Source organism: Tursiops truncatus, chromosome 7, assembly GCF_011762595.2.
Source record: "Tursiops truncatus isolate mTurTru1 chromosome 7, mTurTru1.mat.Y, whole genome shotgun sequence".
Classification (NCBI taxonomy): Eukaryota; Metazoa; Chordata; class Mammalia; order Artiodactyla; family Delphinidae; genus Tursiops; species Tursiops truncatus.
In genome coordinates, this window is record NC_047040.1 from 34,029,222 (window position 1) to 34,043,472 (window position 14,251).

Here is a 14,251-nt window from a genome sequence, read left to right on the forward strand (position 1 = left end):
AGCGTGTTCAGAGAAATATAAGCAGGGGGAGTTAGAGGTGTGCAAGTGAGCGAGTAGTGATGTGAAAGGTATTCAAGACTTTAAATGTATCACATCTTCAGTAAGTGTTAATTTTTTTTATATCTAGCTTCTGTGAGAATGTAGTAAAATGTAATTTTTCCAGATTTTGAAGAATCCTCCCACAGAGTTCGATTCTGTTATTAAAGAACATGTCATTTTATTCCTTTTGAACTCCTTTTCTTCTGGTTGTTTTGTGTTGCCTTTTTTCCCCGAAGCATATAAGTTATTTGAGATCAGATCTATTGTAAGCAGCACTAAATATATTGATAAGGAAGAAATAAGAAATTTTAAACTTTAAAAACATAGGTGTATTCCCTAAGCAATATATTTTTAGATAGGATACAATTAAAATTCATGGTAGTATTTTTACTATAGAAGTTCTCGTATTAAAGAAACCTAGAGAAAGGCCAACTTTAGTACCAGGATACAGTAATAAAAATCATCGGAGACATGGTATTGGCTAATGTTTCTTTGATTATCCTACTTTGACAAAACTAATTTCACCGATTTTTCTCTGTAGCCTAGAAAATTGAAATATATTGGATTCATTTACATGGAATCTCCTCTTTAGATGTGTGCTCCAATGAAGATATCCCTGAAGTTGAGCTGGTGAGCCTGCTAGAAGAACAGCTACCCCAGTATAAGCTAAGAGTGGACTCTCTCTTTCTATATGAAAATCAAGACTGGACTCAGTCCCCACGCCAGCAGCGACATGGATCTGATGCCCTCTCTCCAGTCCTTGCTGAAGAGACTTTCCGTTATATGAGTGAGTATTTTAGAGTTTGTCCATTGAACTAAAGATCATGAGTATCTTGGTGTTGACTTTTAAAACATTTGACATCCCTAGCCATTGTTCAGTTTGTACCTACTTTAACTTGAACTGATTTAACAACATGAACAGATGATTCTAATTGTGTTATGTCTGAATGCAGAAAGTTTATCATTTTTAAGACTCTGAGTGTCCAGGGTTGCAAGCATACTCAGAGGTTTCCATTTCTCTCATCTTTTACTTGATACTTTCTTCCAACTGTGGAGAAAAGGGAACTTAAAAAAAAAAAAAGTAGTGAAAGTATTTAAAATTTAATATCCCTTTATATTTCACAGCATTTATTATCCTAATACTTTAATATGTTGAGCCATCAGCTTTTTGACTCTAATCTACCTTACTAAACTGACATAGTCACGGGAACTTGTCAAGTCATTAAGAAACAGAGTTCTTGGATACATAAGTAGCTTTAAAATGCCGAGGAGAAATACGTGCACACTATATAGTAATCTTCATCATTTACTTAAGGATTCAGAGAATATTTCAGTGAGAAAGTAAGCCAAATTTGTCCTGAAAATAAGTCTGTTTTACACCACACTCTTTAAAAATGACAAAATTAAATAGGACACCTTTTTTTTTTTTTTTTTTTTTTTGCGGTATGCGGGCCTCTCACTGTTGTGGCCTCTCCCGTTGCGGAGCGCAGGCTCAGCGGCCATGGCTCACGGGCCCAGCCGTTCCGCGGCATGTGGGATCTTCCTGGACTGGGGCATGAACCCGTGTCCCCTGCATCGGCGGGCAGACTCTCAGCCACTACGCCACCAGGGAAGCCCCAGTAATCATTCACTTTTAATGGTACTTTCCTATAACCAGATTACTTACTGCTCAGAAAAAGAATTGTAAACATTGTTTAAACTTGAATTAGGAACTCAAATAGAACTGTATTTCTGTCCTCAACAATTCTTTTAATTAGCTGAATATTAAATTAAGGCCCTTAAGGTTTTCTTAACTTCATAGTTTGAGAAGTTACTTGCTTGAGATTTTCTCGAAAATGCTTTTTAAAAGGAACACTATTTTATTTCCATTTCCCTTTGTTCCCTGAGTTTTTAGATTTGTGAGAAAATTTCAAACTGAAATTTCATTGGGATAAATTTAGTTTGTCATTATTCTGATAAAGCAGCATAGAAAGTGCCCCTTAGTTTACATGTTCTTTGTCCTATATGCTGCTGGAGGGGACAGTGAGGGAGACTAGCTAGAAAGATGTCTTAGATCATGATTTAATGGAGTTACTTTTAGGAGGAATTTTAAGTAAAAAGACTGGGAAATAAAAGGTAAACAGATTCTAAACTACTTGGTTTATAGGACTTTACATAAACAAATCATAGTGTTCAAGGGAGCAATTTAAAACTTGTAATTAATAGGATGTTACAAGATCCATACTTCCAAGATCTGGAAAAGTGTCCTATTCCTTTCATCTAATGGTACTATTTTCACTTCAACAATTTGAAAATTAAACTACATATGATACACCTAATATCATGAAGCATAGAAGCTAGGATCATCATCCGTTCACTGATACTTTATCTCTGTACTGTACTTTAATTTCACTGTTATTTTAAAGGTATCAATTCTTTGGGTTTACAGTTCACTCAAATATAAATAAACTTCATTATGAATTTCTATCTTATGAAAATAAAAGATAAGTGATTTACTTTGTTTAGCAAATTGACCAAGATTTTAAAATCACGGGGACTTCTCTGGTGGCACAGTGGTTAAGACTCCTCCTGCCAATGCAGGGGACAAGTGTTCGATCCCTGGTCCAGGAAGATCCCACATGCCATGGAGCAACTAGGCCCGTGCACCACGACTACTGAGCCCTCGTGCTGCAACTACTGAAGCCCGTGCACCTAGAGCCCGTGCTCTGCAACAAGAGAAGCCACCTCAATGAGGAGCCTGCACACCGCAACGAGGAGTAGCCCCCGCTCACCACAACTAGAGAAAGCCTGCACACAGCAATGCAGATCCAACGCAGCCAAAAATAAATAAAAAATTTTTTTAAAAAAAGAACTTTAAAAAGCATGACACAAACCATTCTCTTACCCTTTTCCACAGTTTTCTATCCCCTTGAGATGTCAAGATTTGTGGTTTAGAATAGTTACTACAGACCCCGGCAAGCCATCCTAGGGTTCAGCTCCCTGGTGCTGTTTCAGCCCCTTCTTATCCTGACTTACCTCACATGCCAGTAGATACTCATGCTCATTAAAATGAATTATAACAGCTAATAAAAAGAGGCGGCACAGGCAGAGGCACTTTCTCTCTTATATAACACAAAGAAATTGAAAGAGCCATGAAAAGAAAATAAAGAAATTTGGAAGGAAACATGGGCAAGGTTTTGGGATGGGAACCTATCTCACATGAATAAAAGGACACTGGTTGTTCTTTGAAGCCCCTACCAAACCAGAAAGAGATTGCTCTCAAGTGTTTTATTTTAAAAGTAAACAATGGGTAGGTCCAAAAAAGTAATTCTCTCCTAGTCCCTGCCTTACACACACAAAGTTTAAGATACTCAAAGAATGTTTTGCGTGCAGGGTTTTCTTAATTTTATTAAGAGAGAGCCCCACAGTGACATGGGGCAAGCAGTGCGATCAGATCACACTGTGACAGAAAGTACCATTTATTTGTTCGTGTGAAGGCTAAAAATAGAAACCTGATCTGCCCTTCAGGGTATTTTTTTATTTGGGAGTAAGGGATCACCTGTACCACTTCCTAATGCATAAGAAAAAGGGGGGTGGTTATATAAGTTGTAATTAAGGCATCATTAATTACAAGTACCAAGTGATATTATATGTCATTAATGATGTGTAATAATTACACATCATTAATGACATATAATATCACTTGCTAAAAACACAGATCCTTGTGCTACCATCCCAGATCTACTGATTCAGAAACTCTGGGGGTGGGGCCCGTCTATTTTAACAAGTCCTCCTGATGGTACTGGTGCACACTCAGATTTGAGAAACACTGATCTAAATCTTTGTCACCAAAGCCATATGGCCATTTCACAGTGACATTAATTGGAGAATTTTAGGAATTAGGGAGGGTGTAGAATTTTGCAGAGAAATAGATTGTAGAAATTATTACTTCTGGTTGATAGTTATACTTTTCCTCAACTCTGCCCTTGAAAATCCTTAACCTGTACTGGCAAGAAAGGAAATACAACAGATAATGTTCAGGAAGCATTAACCATAAGTCAAGTTGTAGAGGTTAGCGGATTCATAATTCCTCGCAACCAGTTCCACAGAAGAATTAAGCCATATGCCCTACGACATCTATTGTAGAATGAATTACCTTATCATCTCTACATTATGTAGTAGGTAGGTATTATTTGTCAGAGAATTGAGAACATTGTCACTCAAAGCATTATCTATAGGGCTTAATTCTTGCCTGGAACCCTGTTGAGAAAGGCTGTCCTAGACCGTATATATCACCAGCCTCCTTTTTGTTCTGCCTCAGTTCTTTTGAAGGCAGTTTTTTGTATTGCAGAAATGTTCTCTGTATTATAGTAGCAAGAACCACTTCTTTGGGGTTAAAACCTCAAGACCTGTCCGTAGTTATCAGGAGTTATTCTAGCTTTTACTCTGCCATGTGAAACTGTGTGTTTCATTTTTGTTTTTTGTTGTCTTGCTTTTGTTTTTTGGTGTGGGAGGTTTGGAGAGTGATGAAAGATTAGAAGTCTTTTAAAAATTAGATAATTGGGGTAAAAACTCTAGACCCTGTAAAAGGACATATGAGAACTATTCAAGAACCATCTCATATAAATAACAGGGATATCAAAATGGATTAACATTGGCATTTTCCATCCTGAAAACGATTGGGGGATGGTTGATGTGAAATTACGCAGATATAACATAGAGTAAGAATTAGTGAAGTGCTTATGTATATCTCCCCATGTTTTTTCAAGAATATTAGATTCTCCAAATATTAACCAAAAATGTTGAACATTAACTAACAACCTTCAGAAACCAAAACTGTTCTGTACAAATGTTTATTTTCTCCCTGATATATAATTTGTTCTTAGAGAGTTAGAAAGCTCATGTCTGGAAACAAGCAAGGAGCATTGGTAATTTCTGTACCATTTAACATATTTTATTTTAACCTCTGAGAACTGAAGGAAAAATAGTATTTGATAGAATTATAATAAAGTCAGCCTGCTTGGCCCTGAATTCTTGGTTACTACAGTGAAGAATTAGTCTATCGCTTTGGAAGCATTTAATCACAATACTTAAATGCCAAGAGAATACTTAAGAGCTTTGCCCTGAGTACTTTTGGAATCATCCCAAGCAGCCTATCTTTATCAGGAGTATTGTGTTAAAGAAGAGAAGACAGAACTGATTAGGCTGCAGAGAGGAATCCTTTGTGTTCCTCTATGCTTTGTGTTCCTCTATGAATTGAGCAGCTCGGTGCAGTTGAGGTGGCCCAGCCTTTGGGGCTTGGTGGTCTATAGACTGTTTCACTTAAAACATAAGAATTGGAGAATTCTGGTTGCATTATCTAACTTCTTTACTGTAATAAATATTTAAGCATTTGAAAATTCATTTTTCCTTTTTGAAACCTCTTAACAAGAGCTGCTACTTTTTGATTGCAATGATAACATTTGTTCTTCATGGAAAATTAGCAAAAAACTGAACAGAAAACAACAGATCAACCATAACCCCCACTCAGAGATAACCACTATTAACATTTTGATTTATAGCCTTCCAGCCTCTCTCGTGTATAGACATGTATAGAGACACTCACACGTTAAAAACAAAAATGGGGCTTCCCTGGTGACGCAGTGGTTGAGAGCCCGTCTGCCAATGCAAGGCACACGGGTTCGTGCCCCGGTCCGGGAAGATCCCACATGCCACGGAGCAGCTAGGCCGGTGAGCCATGGCCGCTGAGCCTGCGTGTCCGGAGCCTGTGCTCCGCAATGGGAGAGGCCACAACAGTGAGAGGCCCGCATACCCCAAAAATTAAGTAAATAAATAAAATGGTACGTATGTTGTTTTATAACTTATGTTCACAGATAAATACTCTAATATTTCATCAGATAAAAGCCTTTTGATCTTGGTGGGACTGTGATAGAAACAGCAACATGGTGCAAAGAGCCCATTCCCGTCACTGAGAATAAGCAGACCCAAGTTTTTTCTTATGACCTTGTGAGACAGGAGTTGTTATCACCTCATTATTATATTGGCTTTGCCGCTAATAGTTTGCTTTGCTGTCTTGGACATGTCACATAATTCCTCTTAGTCAAGGTTCCTCATATAAGAAAAAGAGATCATTAAACTAGGTAACTTCTTAAGGTTCAGCTTTAAATTGTCAGACTATGACAGATGGTAAGCACTTATGGGAAATATATTTTAGTTTCTCCTCACTAAAACATATTTTATTCTAAACACTTCTTTTCTGTATTACTGTGTCCTTCATTTTCTTTTCCCCTTTCATCATGTGTGACTGGTTCCTCACAGCATTTTATTACATCCTTAATTTACTGGTTTGACTTCAGATTAAATTTGCCACTTCATCTTCAACTCTTATCAGTCGTATAATATAAGCCATGTCATGTATTTTTTAAATTAGTTGTATAAAAACTGTTTTTAACTGAGTCTCCAGGATTGCTGGTTCTTGCTTTGAGTGTTAACCCTGGATCAGTAGTTTCCATCCCTAGCTTCACGTCAGAACATCTGGCATATTTTACGTACTACCTGTGCCCTGGACTTCCTCCAAATGAATTAAATTAGAATCTGGAGTTGAGACCCACTGCCCTGCATTACATTTGTTTTTGCAACCATTGGCTAGTTTTCTGTAGTTTAGAGTGTAGATATATTGACTTGATTTTTTTCCCGTGTATTATTTGAGACAAGCAGTAGAAGAGACCACACACTGTTAGTATCTGCCTTAATTTTTAATCCTTTGTTCCTGCTATGCTACCAACTTAAACTGTGAAGATTCCTGGCCCAAAAGCCTATTTCCCTTATCCCTGAGGTTAAATTATAGTTTAATTTATACTAATAAGTAAAAATTCTCTACTTGTAAATAAAAATTCTTTGGGAGTAAAAATGTTTCTTTCTAGTGTTTTTGTTGTTGTTGTTTTTAGTTTTCTTATTTTCAATTTAAAACTTTTTCAGCTATCTCCTAACACTATCAACCCAACACTTTGTTTTACTTTTAACTAGAAGTAAGACTATCATTAATAATTAAGGTCTGGGTAATTCCCAGTTTCATATTTTTTAATTTTTTTTTAATATTTATTTATTTATTTATTTTGGTTGCGCCGGGTCTTAGTTGCAGCAGGTAGGCTCCTTAGTTGCGGCTCATGGGCTCCTTAGTTATGTCACATGTGCTCCTTAGTTGTGGCCAGCAGGCTCCTTAGTTGTGCATGCACATGGGATCTAGTTCCCTGACCAGGGATCGAACCTGCGTCCCCTACGTTGGAAGGCAGATTCTTAACCACTGCACCACCAGGCAAGTCCCAATTCCCAGTTTCATTTTAAGCAGTGGTGCTAAGAAGAAAAATTAAAAGCTCAGATTAAAGTAAAACCTATCTAATGGTGTCTTTTGAGCAACCTTAAGTGTTAAGATGGGACTAAAAAAGTATAGATGACTTAAATCATAGTTTCTGCTGCCAACTCAGTGCATTATTTACAGAGAATTTTAAATCAGGGCTGTCTCATACATACCAGTTGTGTTTAAAGAGTATAGCTGTAAATAGTTACATGATAACTTAGCAGTTTACTAAATACTACTTAGTAGATTATCATATTTGAACCTCCTAATGACCTTGTGAGAGGTTATCAGCTTCATATTATAAATGTGGAATCTGAATCTCAGAATGGGTAAGTGACTTGTTCAAGCTCACTCAAATATGTGAATTCAGCTTTTCTGCTTCAAACCTCTGATTTTTCACACTTCAAGGCAAACTAATTTTAAAAGCAGTCTAAGTCAAACACAAGTCTGTTTCATGTAATGCACTCCAAAGTCAAAAGATCCCTCTTTTATTATGCATCATTACCTTAAAAAGGTATTGCTTATTGTGATTGTGGAATCATTAGGATCATATCTGTTCTTTTCTTTGGAGCTAAATTAGTCAAGTGCAGTTCCTGAATTTATGGAGTGCCAGAAATAATGGGTTTGAGTTATGCAAGGAATACTGTAGTACACAGTTTAGTTTATAGCAAAGGCCTACATATGATGAAGCTTATCATAAAGAAAAAGGATTTTTAATTAAGCTAAAAAGTGTTATGGTTCATAATAGAATTACAAGAAGTCCTACAAGTCCTATTCCTTGTTTATTGATATTAACTCACATGACAGGTTATCATAGATGTTCAAGATAATCACAACAGAATTCTAATTAAATTCCTTTATACATAACTCCTCGTGAACTCGCCCCTCAATAACTTTAATTTAGATTAGGATGTAAAACAATTGGTGGTTCAGTTCATTCTCCAGTCCCACATTCTCTAGTGTGAGTGAACCAAAGTTCCAATCTTTTCTTTAAATTAATTAATTAATTAATTTTTTTTTTTTTTTTGGCTGCATTGGGTCTTCAATGCTGCGCACGGGCTTCCTCTAGTTGTGGCGAGCGGGGGCTACTCTTCACTGTGGTACACAGGCTTCTCACTGCGGTGGCTTCTCTTGTTGCAGAGCATGGGCTCTAGGCGCACGAGCTTTAGTAGTTGTGGCACACGGGCTTAGTTGCTCTGCGGCATGTGGGATCTTCCTGGACCAGAGCTCGAACCCATGTACCCTGCATTGGCAGGTGGATTCTTAACCACTGCGTTACCAGGGAAGTCCCCAAAGTTCCAGTCTTACCAAGGGAAGAGGAGACAGTCAGGAGGTAGCTGCCTCGTGATCATTTGATACTTTCTTAATTTATTGTATGATGTACATTTTGTTTGTAGTAATTGGTCTGTTTCCTGAGTGTCTAACACATGAAATATTTCTTTCCCTTTTCTTTTTTCACCTATTTTTTTATTCTGAATGGCTTTTTGTAAAAGCCCGGGTTGTTTGTTGTGTTGTTATCTTTCAATTCTTATGACTGTTTAAAACTTTGTGTTATTTCTATATCCTATAAACTGTTGTTTTTAACTATCTTAGTTCTAGGCACAGACAGGGTGGAGCAGATGACCAAAACTTACAATGACATCGACATGGTTACACATCTCCTGGCGGAGGTAGGAATATGTCTTTTTTTTCTCCAGTACAAAAAGCTAAAACTTAAAGATCATTTAGAATCTATCAAATTTGCATATCAATGAAAAATGATGATGTTTTTGCTCTAGGTTGTTCTGTATAAGGTTGTTACAGATAGAACAACTGGCATACCAACTGGCATTCCAAAGAAGATGGCTCCTGAAGTTTATTGTTATGAAATTGTAGAGGGCTTAATTTTTTGTTGTTGTGTTATAATGGTGCTGGCTGGCTTCTCTGTCCTAGAAAAGCAATCTTTTAAAAAAAATTTTTTAAAATAAATCCTTGGTGTCACTCACCCTGAAAACAGAGCTGCCCATTCAAGAAGCAGCTCCTAGGGAGGGTGGGAGGGAGGGAGACGCAAGAGGGAAGGGATATGGGAACATATGTATATGTATAACTGATTCACTTTGTTATAAAGCAGAAACTAACACACCATTGTAAAGCAATTGTACCCCAATAAAGATGTTAAAAAAAAAAAAAAAAAGAAGCAGCTCCATTGCAAATCAACACCAATAGTTTGAAGCATCTTCCCTTTTCTACTTTTATTCAGGCTATTATTTGAGCTCACTTTGTCCATGACATTTTTAGTGTGTATAGTATATCTCTTCGAAGTGGCGGTCAAGAGGTCTCTCCCTATGCTTCAATTTCAGTTGATCTGATGGAAATTTCAGTCTTTCTCTTTGAAGTACCCTTCTCCCCATATGCCCCCCTAACCCCCAGCAGCTCCCCAGAATGATTTTGTGTATGCCACTTAGCCTATGTTGAAAATGAGGTAAGTGGGCCTTGAAAATTTGGAGATAATCCATCCACCTGTTTTCATGTTGCTGTGGACCAAAAAAATAGAAGCATAATTTTATTTACAGTGATTAATGTAAGTGGAACCCATTCTCATATACTATAAGGCACTCAGATGTATATTGATAGTTTTCCACCTTACAGAATACAATCCTCACCACCACCATGTCGAGGATTCCTATGCCTTGCTAAGTATCACCATCTACCCAGAAAGAGTAACTCTTGCCTTGCTTGACTTTTCTATAGGCTTCCCTGCATCATTACCACCAATTTCTTCAGACTCCCTTCTTTTCTACACTCTAAGAAGAACCCTATAGCCTCAAAATGTCCAGTCTATTATATCCCCTATTTTATTTCACATCATGATTCTTATACCAGTAGACAATAGGGCTCTTGATTATGCTTTCCTCTAAGTCTCTGGCTCTGAATGCATATAAGCTTTGCCCTAATTGGAACTGTATTCAACCTGCCTACTGTATCATTACCATGCTTAATAGACAAATGCATTCAACAAATATTTATTTGGCTTTTACTGTGTGTCAGGCCCTGTCCCCATTTTTAAAGACTATATTGATTTTGTAAGTCCCTAAAGTCATAAGTTGAAAGGTTGGGTTGCTCTATCCTAATTAATGGGGTGATCAGTAAACCTCACTTGATATCAAGAAATGCCCTCTTGCATTTATAACTGTGGTGGTCATCCATTTGACTAATGTATACTAAACATCATTTGTGTGTCAGGCCCTGTATTCATTTGCAATATCTGGGCATTAAAATGGATCTTGATGCTTTCTAGGACATTGCTTTTGAGCTTAGCAAAAATGACTGCAGAATTTTAAACTACCACTTAATTTTGTTTGTACTCAAAAGATGTGTTTGGTATTTTAACAGAGGGATCGTGATCTGGAGCTAGCTGCTCGAATTGGACAAGCTCTCTTAAAGCGGAACCATGCCTTGTCTGAGCACAATGAAGCCCTCGAGGAGCAACTGGGACAAGCCTTTGATCAAGTAAGTCTTGGATCAAGTATCTGCAGCATGAAGCAATTAGGTCTTGGGAAATGGAGAATTTATTTTCCTGGGTGTCCCTGAAGTGATGACAATAGTATCCATTAAACTAACCAGTAGAGAAATGAAGTGTTATTGTACAGAGGAGTACTCAGTGACTCTACCTTAGTCTATATAAAAGCTTGTATTCAGTACCTGCAGTACTTGTGGCATCCTGCTTAGATTCTAACACTTTATCCTTACTCCTTCCTGTAGACTTTTTGTGTGATCTTATCTTAAATTTATTTTTTAAAAATGTACCCCCAAAAATAGATACCCAAAGGAAGTATCTTTATTCAGAAACCCAAACAAAAGGAGAAAAGGAAAAGAAATTTGTGAAACTATATTTATCCCATAGCAATAAATATTTTTAGTGAGAACTGATTTATTATTAATTTGAATGGTTACATTTTAAATCTTCCATAATTTGTTATTATCTGGTTTCATTTATATTTTATAAATCATCATATTTAATAACATTCAAGTCTTTGTGTTAAAAGTACTTATTCCCTAGAACTAAAGTTGGGAAGTCATGTATAGTTATGCAGCTTAAAAAATACAAACCTTTAGGATGAGAATTTGAAGTAAGGTTCTATTCTGATATTTTGAAGTTTCTTCCATTTTGTTTTGTTTTGAATTGTGAATGTATCATCTTATGTGAAATTTTCCTCCTATATTCCCATTATATAGAATATGGAAATTGGCTTTTCTTTTCACCTAGTATAGAAAAAGCTGTATTTGTTGAGTTAATGCTCTAAAATTATAGCTTAGGAAGTATCTGAGGTTTGTTACTCTCTTTGTAGCCCTTGTTACTTTAGTCAGTAAAACCTAACAGCTGATTTTATGACTTTGTTGTATGGTGAGAAACAATTGCTCCGTGAATTAGAAGCTATATTACTTGTAAATAATGCAAAATAAAGACCATCTTGTAAATCAAACCCTTTTGATGTACAGGTTAATCAACTGCAGCATGAGCTGTCCAAGAAAGATGAGTTACTTCGGGTTGTCTCCATTGCTTCTGAAGAGAGTGAAACTGATTCCAGCTGCTCTACACCTCTTCGCTTCAATGAGTCCTTTAGCTTATCTCAAGGTTTGCTGCAGTTGGACATGCTGCAAGAAAAGCTCAAGGAACTGGAAGAAGAGAATATGGTTCTTCGATCCAAGGTACAGTCAACTTAATTCTCACTCTCCTTTACCTTAAAGGCTATAAGGTTTAGGTCCAGGTAGTATTGAGGTGAAATATGGCATAACTAATGACTTGCTATTGACATTCCAGTGAGGGGGGGCGGTGACAGCCAAGGCACAGGTGCTTGCCCTCCATTGTTACTTAGATCCCACTGAAAAGTGGATAATAGCAAGCTGACAGGTGGAATAGAGAAAGGCACAGCATAGAATATATAGCTTGTGGAGTTTACACAAATAACTAAATAATTACAACTAAGTTAAGAACTATATTGGAAAACTACAGTGTTTCATGAGCTTATATAATAGGGGGTTGGGGAATGGATCAAAGAAGTCCTACTTAAACATGTGACATTTTAGCTGAGGCTAAGGGTTAGCCTATCAGAGATATATGTAGTGGAGGGGAGGGGTTGGGGTGGGGATGCTTAGACATGTGCAAAGGCCCTGAGAGGAATAAGGGGGAGATATTTGTCATGTCCTTTTCCATGGTCTTTATTTTATGATAGATAAAGCTTTATGAGTTTTTGTTTTCCTTTGTAAGTGATGAACTTTTATCTTTAAATAAGTAGTAAAGATTTTTTTAGTTAATACTATAAAATCATTAGAAGATAATATCACATACTGATTTATTTTTTTTTTCTTGAAGGCTTGTCACATAAAGACAGAAACGATTACCTATGAAGAGAAGGAACAACAGCTTGTCAGTGATTGTGTTAAAGAACTTCGTAAGTTAATGTATTCTGTTTTATAGCCTTTGGGCAGTTCTTTGGCAGGATATCACTAACTCAGAAATTAGGTCAATGGTTTCAACAGAAGCATCTCAAGAAACAATTTTAAATAATTGCTGAAAATCTTGGAATATCACATTGAGCCCACAACTCTAAATAAAGTACCATATGTACTTTTAAGAAGTATCTTTGTTTCAAATTGTCATCATCATTAAAGAAAGACCTATATTTCTACCCATTATAGCATGTTAGAATGAAAGTAACCATAGCTCTTATTTTGTTGATGAGGAAATAGTCCTATAGAGAATATGATTTGCCAAAGTCAGAAAACTGATGAGTAGCAAATCTAGGGCTTAAATGATGGTGTAAAACGTAACACTCAATGAGTATTTGTTAAATGCCAGCTCTGTGTCTATAAAGGAATAAATTTTACTTTCTTGTATTGTTACCTAAAATTTTTAAAAGTAAATCAGTTGGAAAAAGATCAGCTTTACTAGAGAAAAAATTTTAATCTCTTTTTAAATATTGATATATATAGCCTTTTATGTTGAAAGAAAAGGTATGATAACAACATATCAGATCATTTGAGCTGTGGGCTTCAGAATGTGGTACCTTGCACAGAATATTAGAGAACCAGAGTAATGTAAATTGAATCTTCTCCATCAACACTATCATTACCCACCTTTTACACTTTAAAAACAAAAAGCAATGACTTACCTAAGAGCTTATTCTGGTCTCCTGTCTCCTTATTGCCATCCTTTGAATTGCTATAGACTTTCCATCGATTTAAAAATAGTTTTATATAACACTTAGAAATAACTTTGCCACTTGGGTTTAGATGTCAAAATTTTTATATGAAACAAAGATTTATTTCCCCAGTGGAATTCTAAAGCATGCAAGAATGCTGCATTGTAAGAATTGCTTTAGAGGCCCTACTCAGTTTGCTGGGTATCCCAGAAAGTCTCTCCTACAGAAGCATCTCAGTAGCTTTTACAGATTGTGACTGTTCCATTCTGGAAATATTCCTTTGTTAGATTTGTTAAGTTTGATTTTCATTTCTTTTGGGATCTTATTTACATTCCTGAAGAGTTTTCAAAGACATAAATGTCTTGGCCCTTGCAAAGATATATAATTCACCTATCTCTTTTCAGCCTTCTTGTCCTTCATAAAGAAAAAGATTGAGGCAGAATCTTTAGCTTGCTTGCCTTTACAAGTTTTCTCTTTTTAGCTTCAGTGCCTCCTATTAAATTCCCAGCATTAGTCTATTTCAGAAGAATCTTTAATTTTCTCTATTGGGTTATCCGGGTTTATTATTTTAAATTTATGTTAGAGAAAAAGCAATTCGCGATAGTCCAGTGCTTGTTACAAAACAGGATTTGGCCCACAGGCCATAGTTTACCAACCTCTGCCCTACATTTATATTAATTTTAAGTTTTTTATT

The 14,251-nt window shown here is 36.4% G+C and overlaps 1 protein-coding gene across 3 annotated transcripts in view; it reads left to right on the forward strand.

Moving 5' to 3' along the window:
• The window catches only part of TRAK2 (trafficking kinesin protein 2), a 70,569-nt gene that overhangs the window by 30,482 nt on the left and 25,836 nt on the right, over positions 1-14,251 (forward strand). For all 3 annotated transcript variants that reach the window (XM_019939133.3, XM_019939131.3, XM_019939135.3), the window contains 5 exons: positions 632-826; positions 8,969-9,045; positions 10,748-10,864; positions 11,855-12,064; positions 12,729-12,807. In XM_019939133.3, coding sequence (XP_019794692.1) covers positions 632-826; positions 8,969-9,045; positions 10,748-10,864; positions 11,855-12,064; positions 12,729-12,807 — 678 coding nt within the window. The remainder of the gene's footprint in view (positions 1-631; positions 827-8,968; positions 9,046-10,747; positions 10,865-11,854; positions 12,065-12,728; positions 12,808-14,251) is intronic.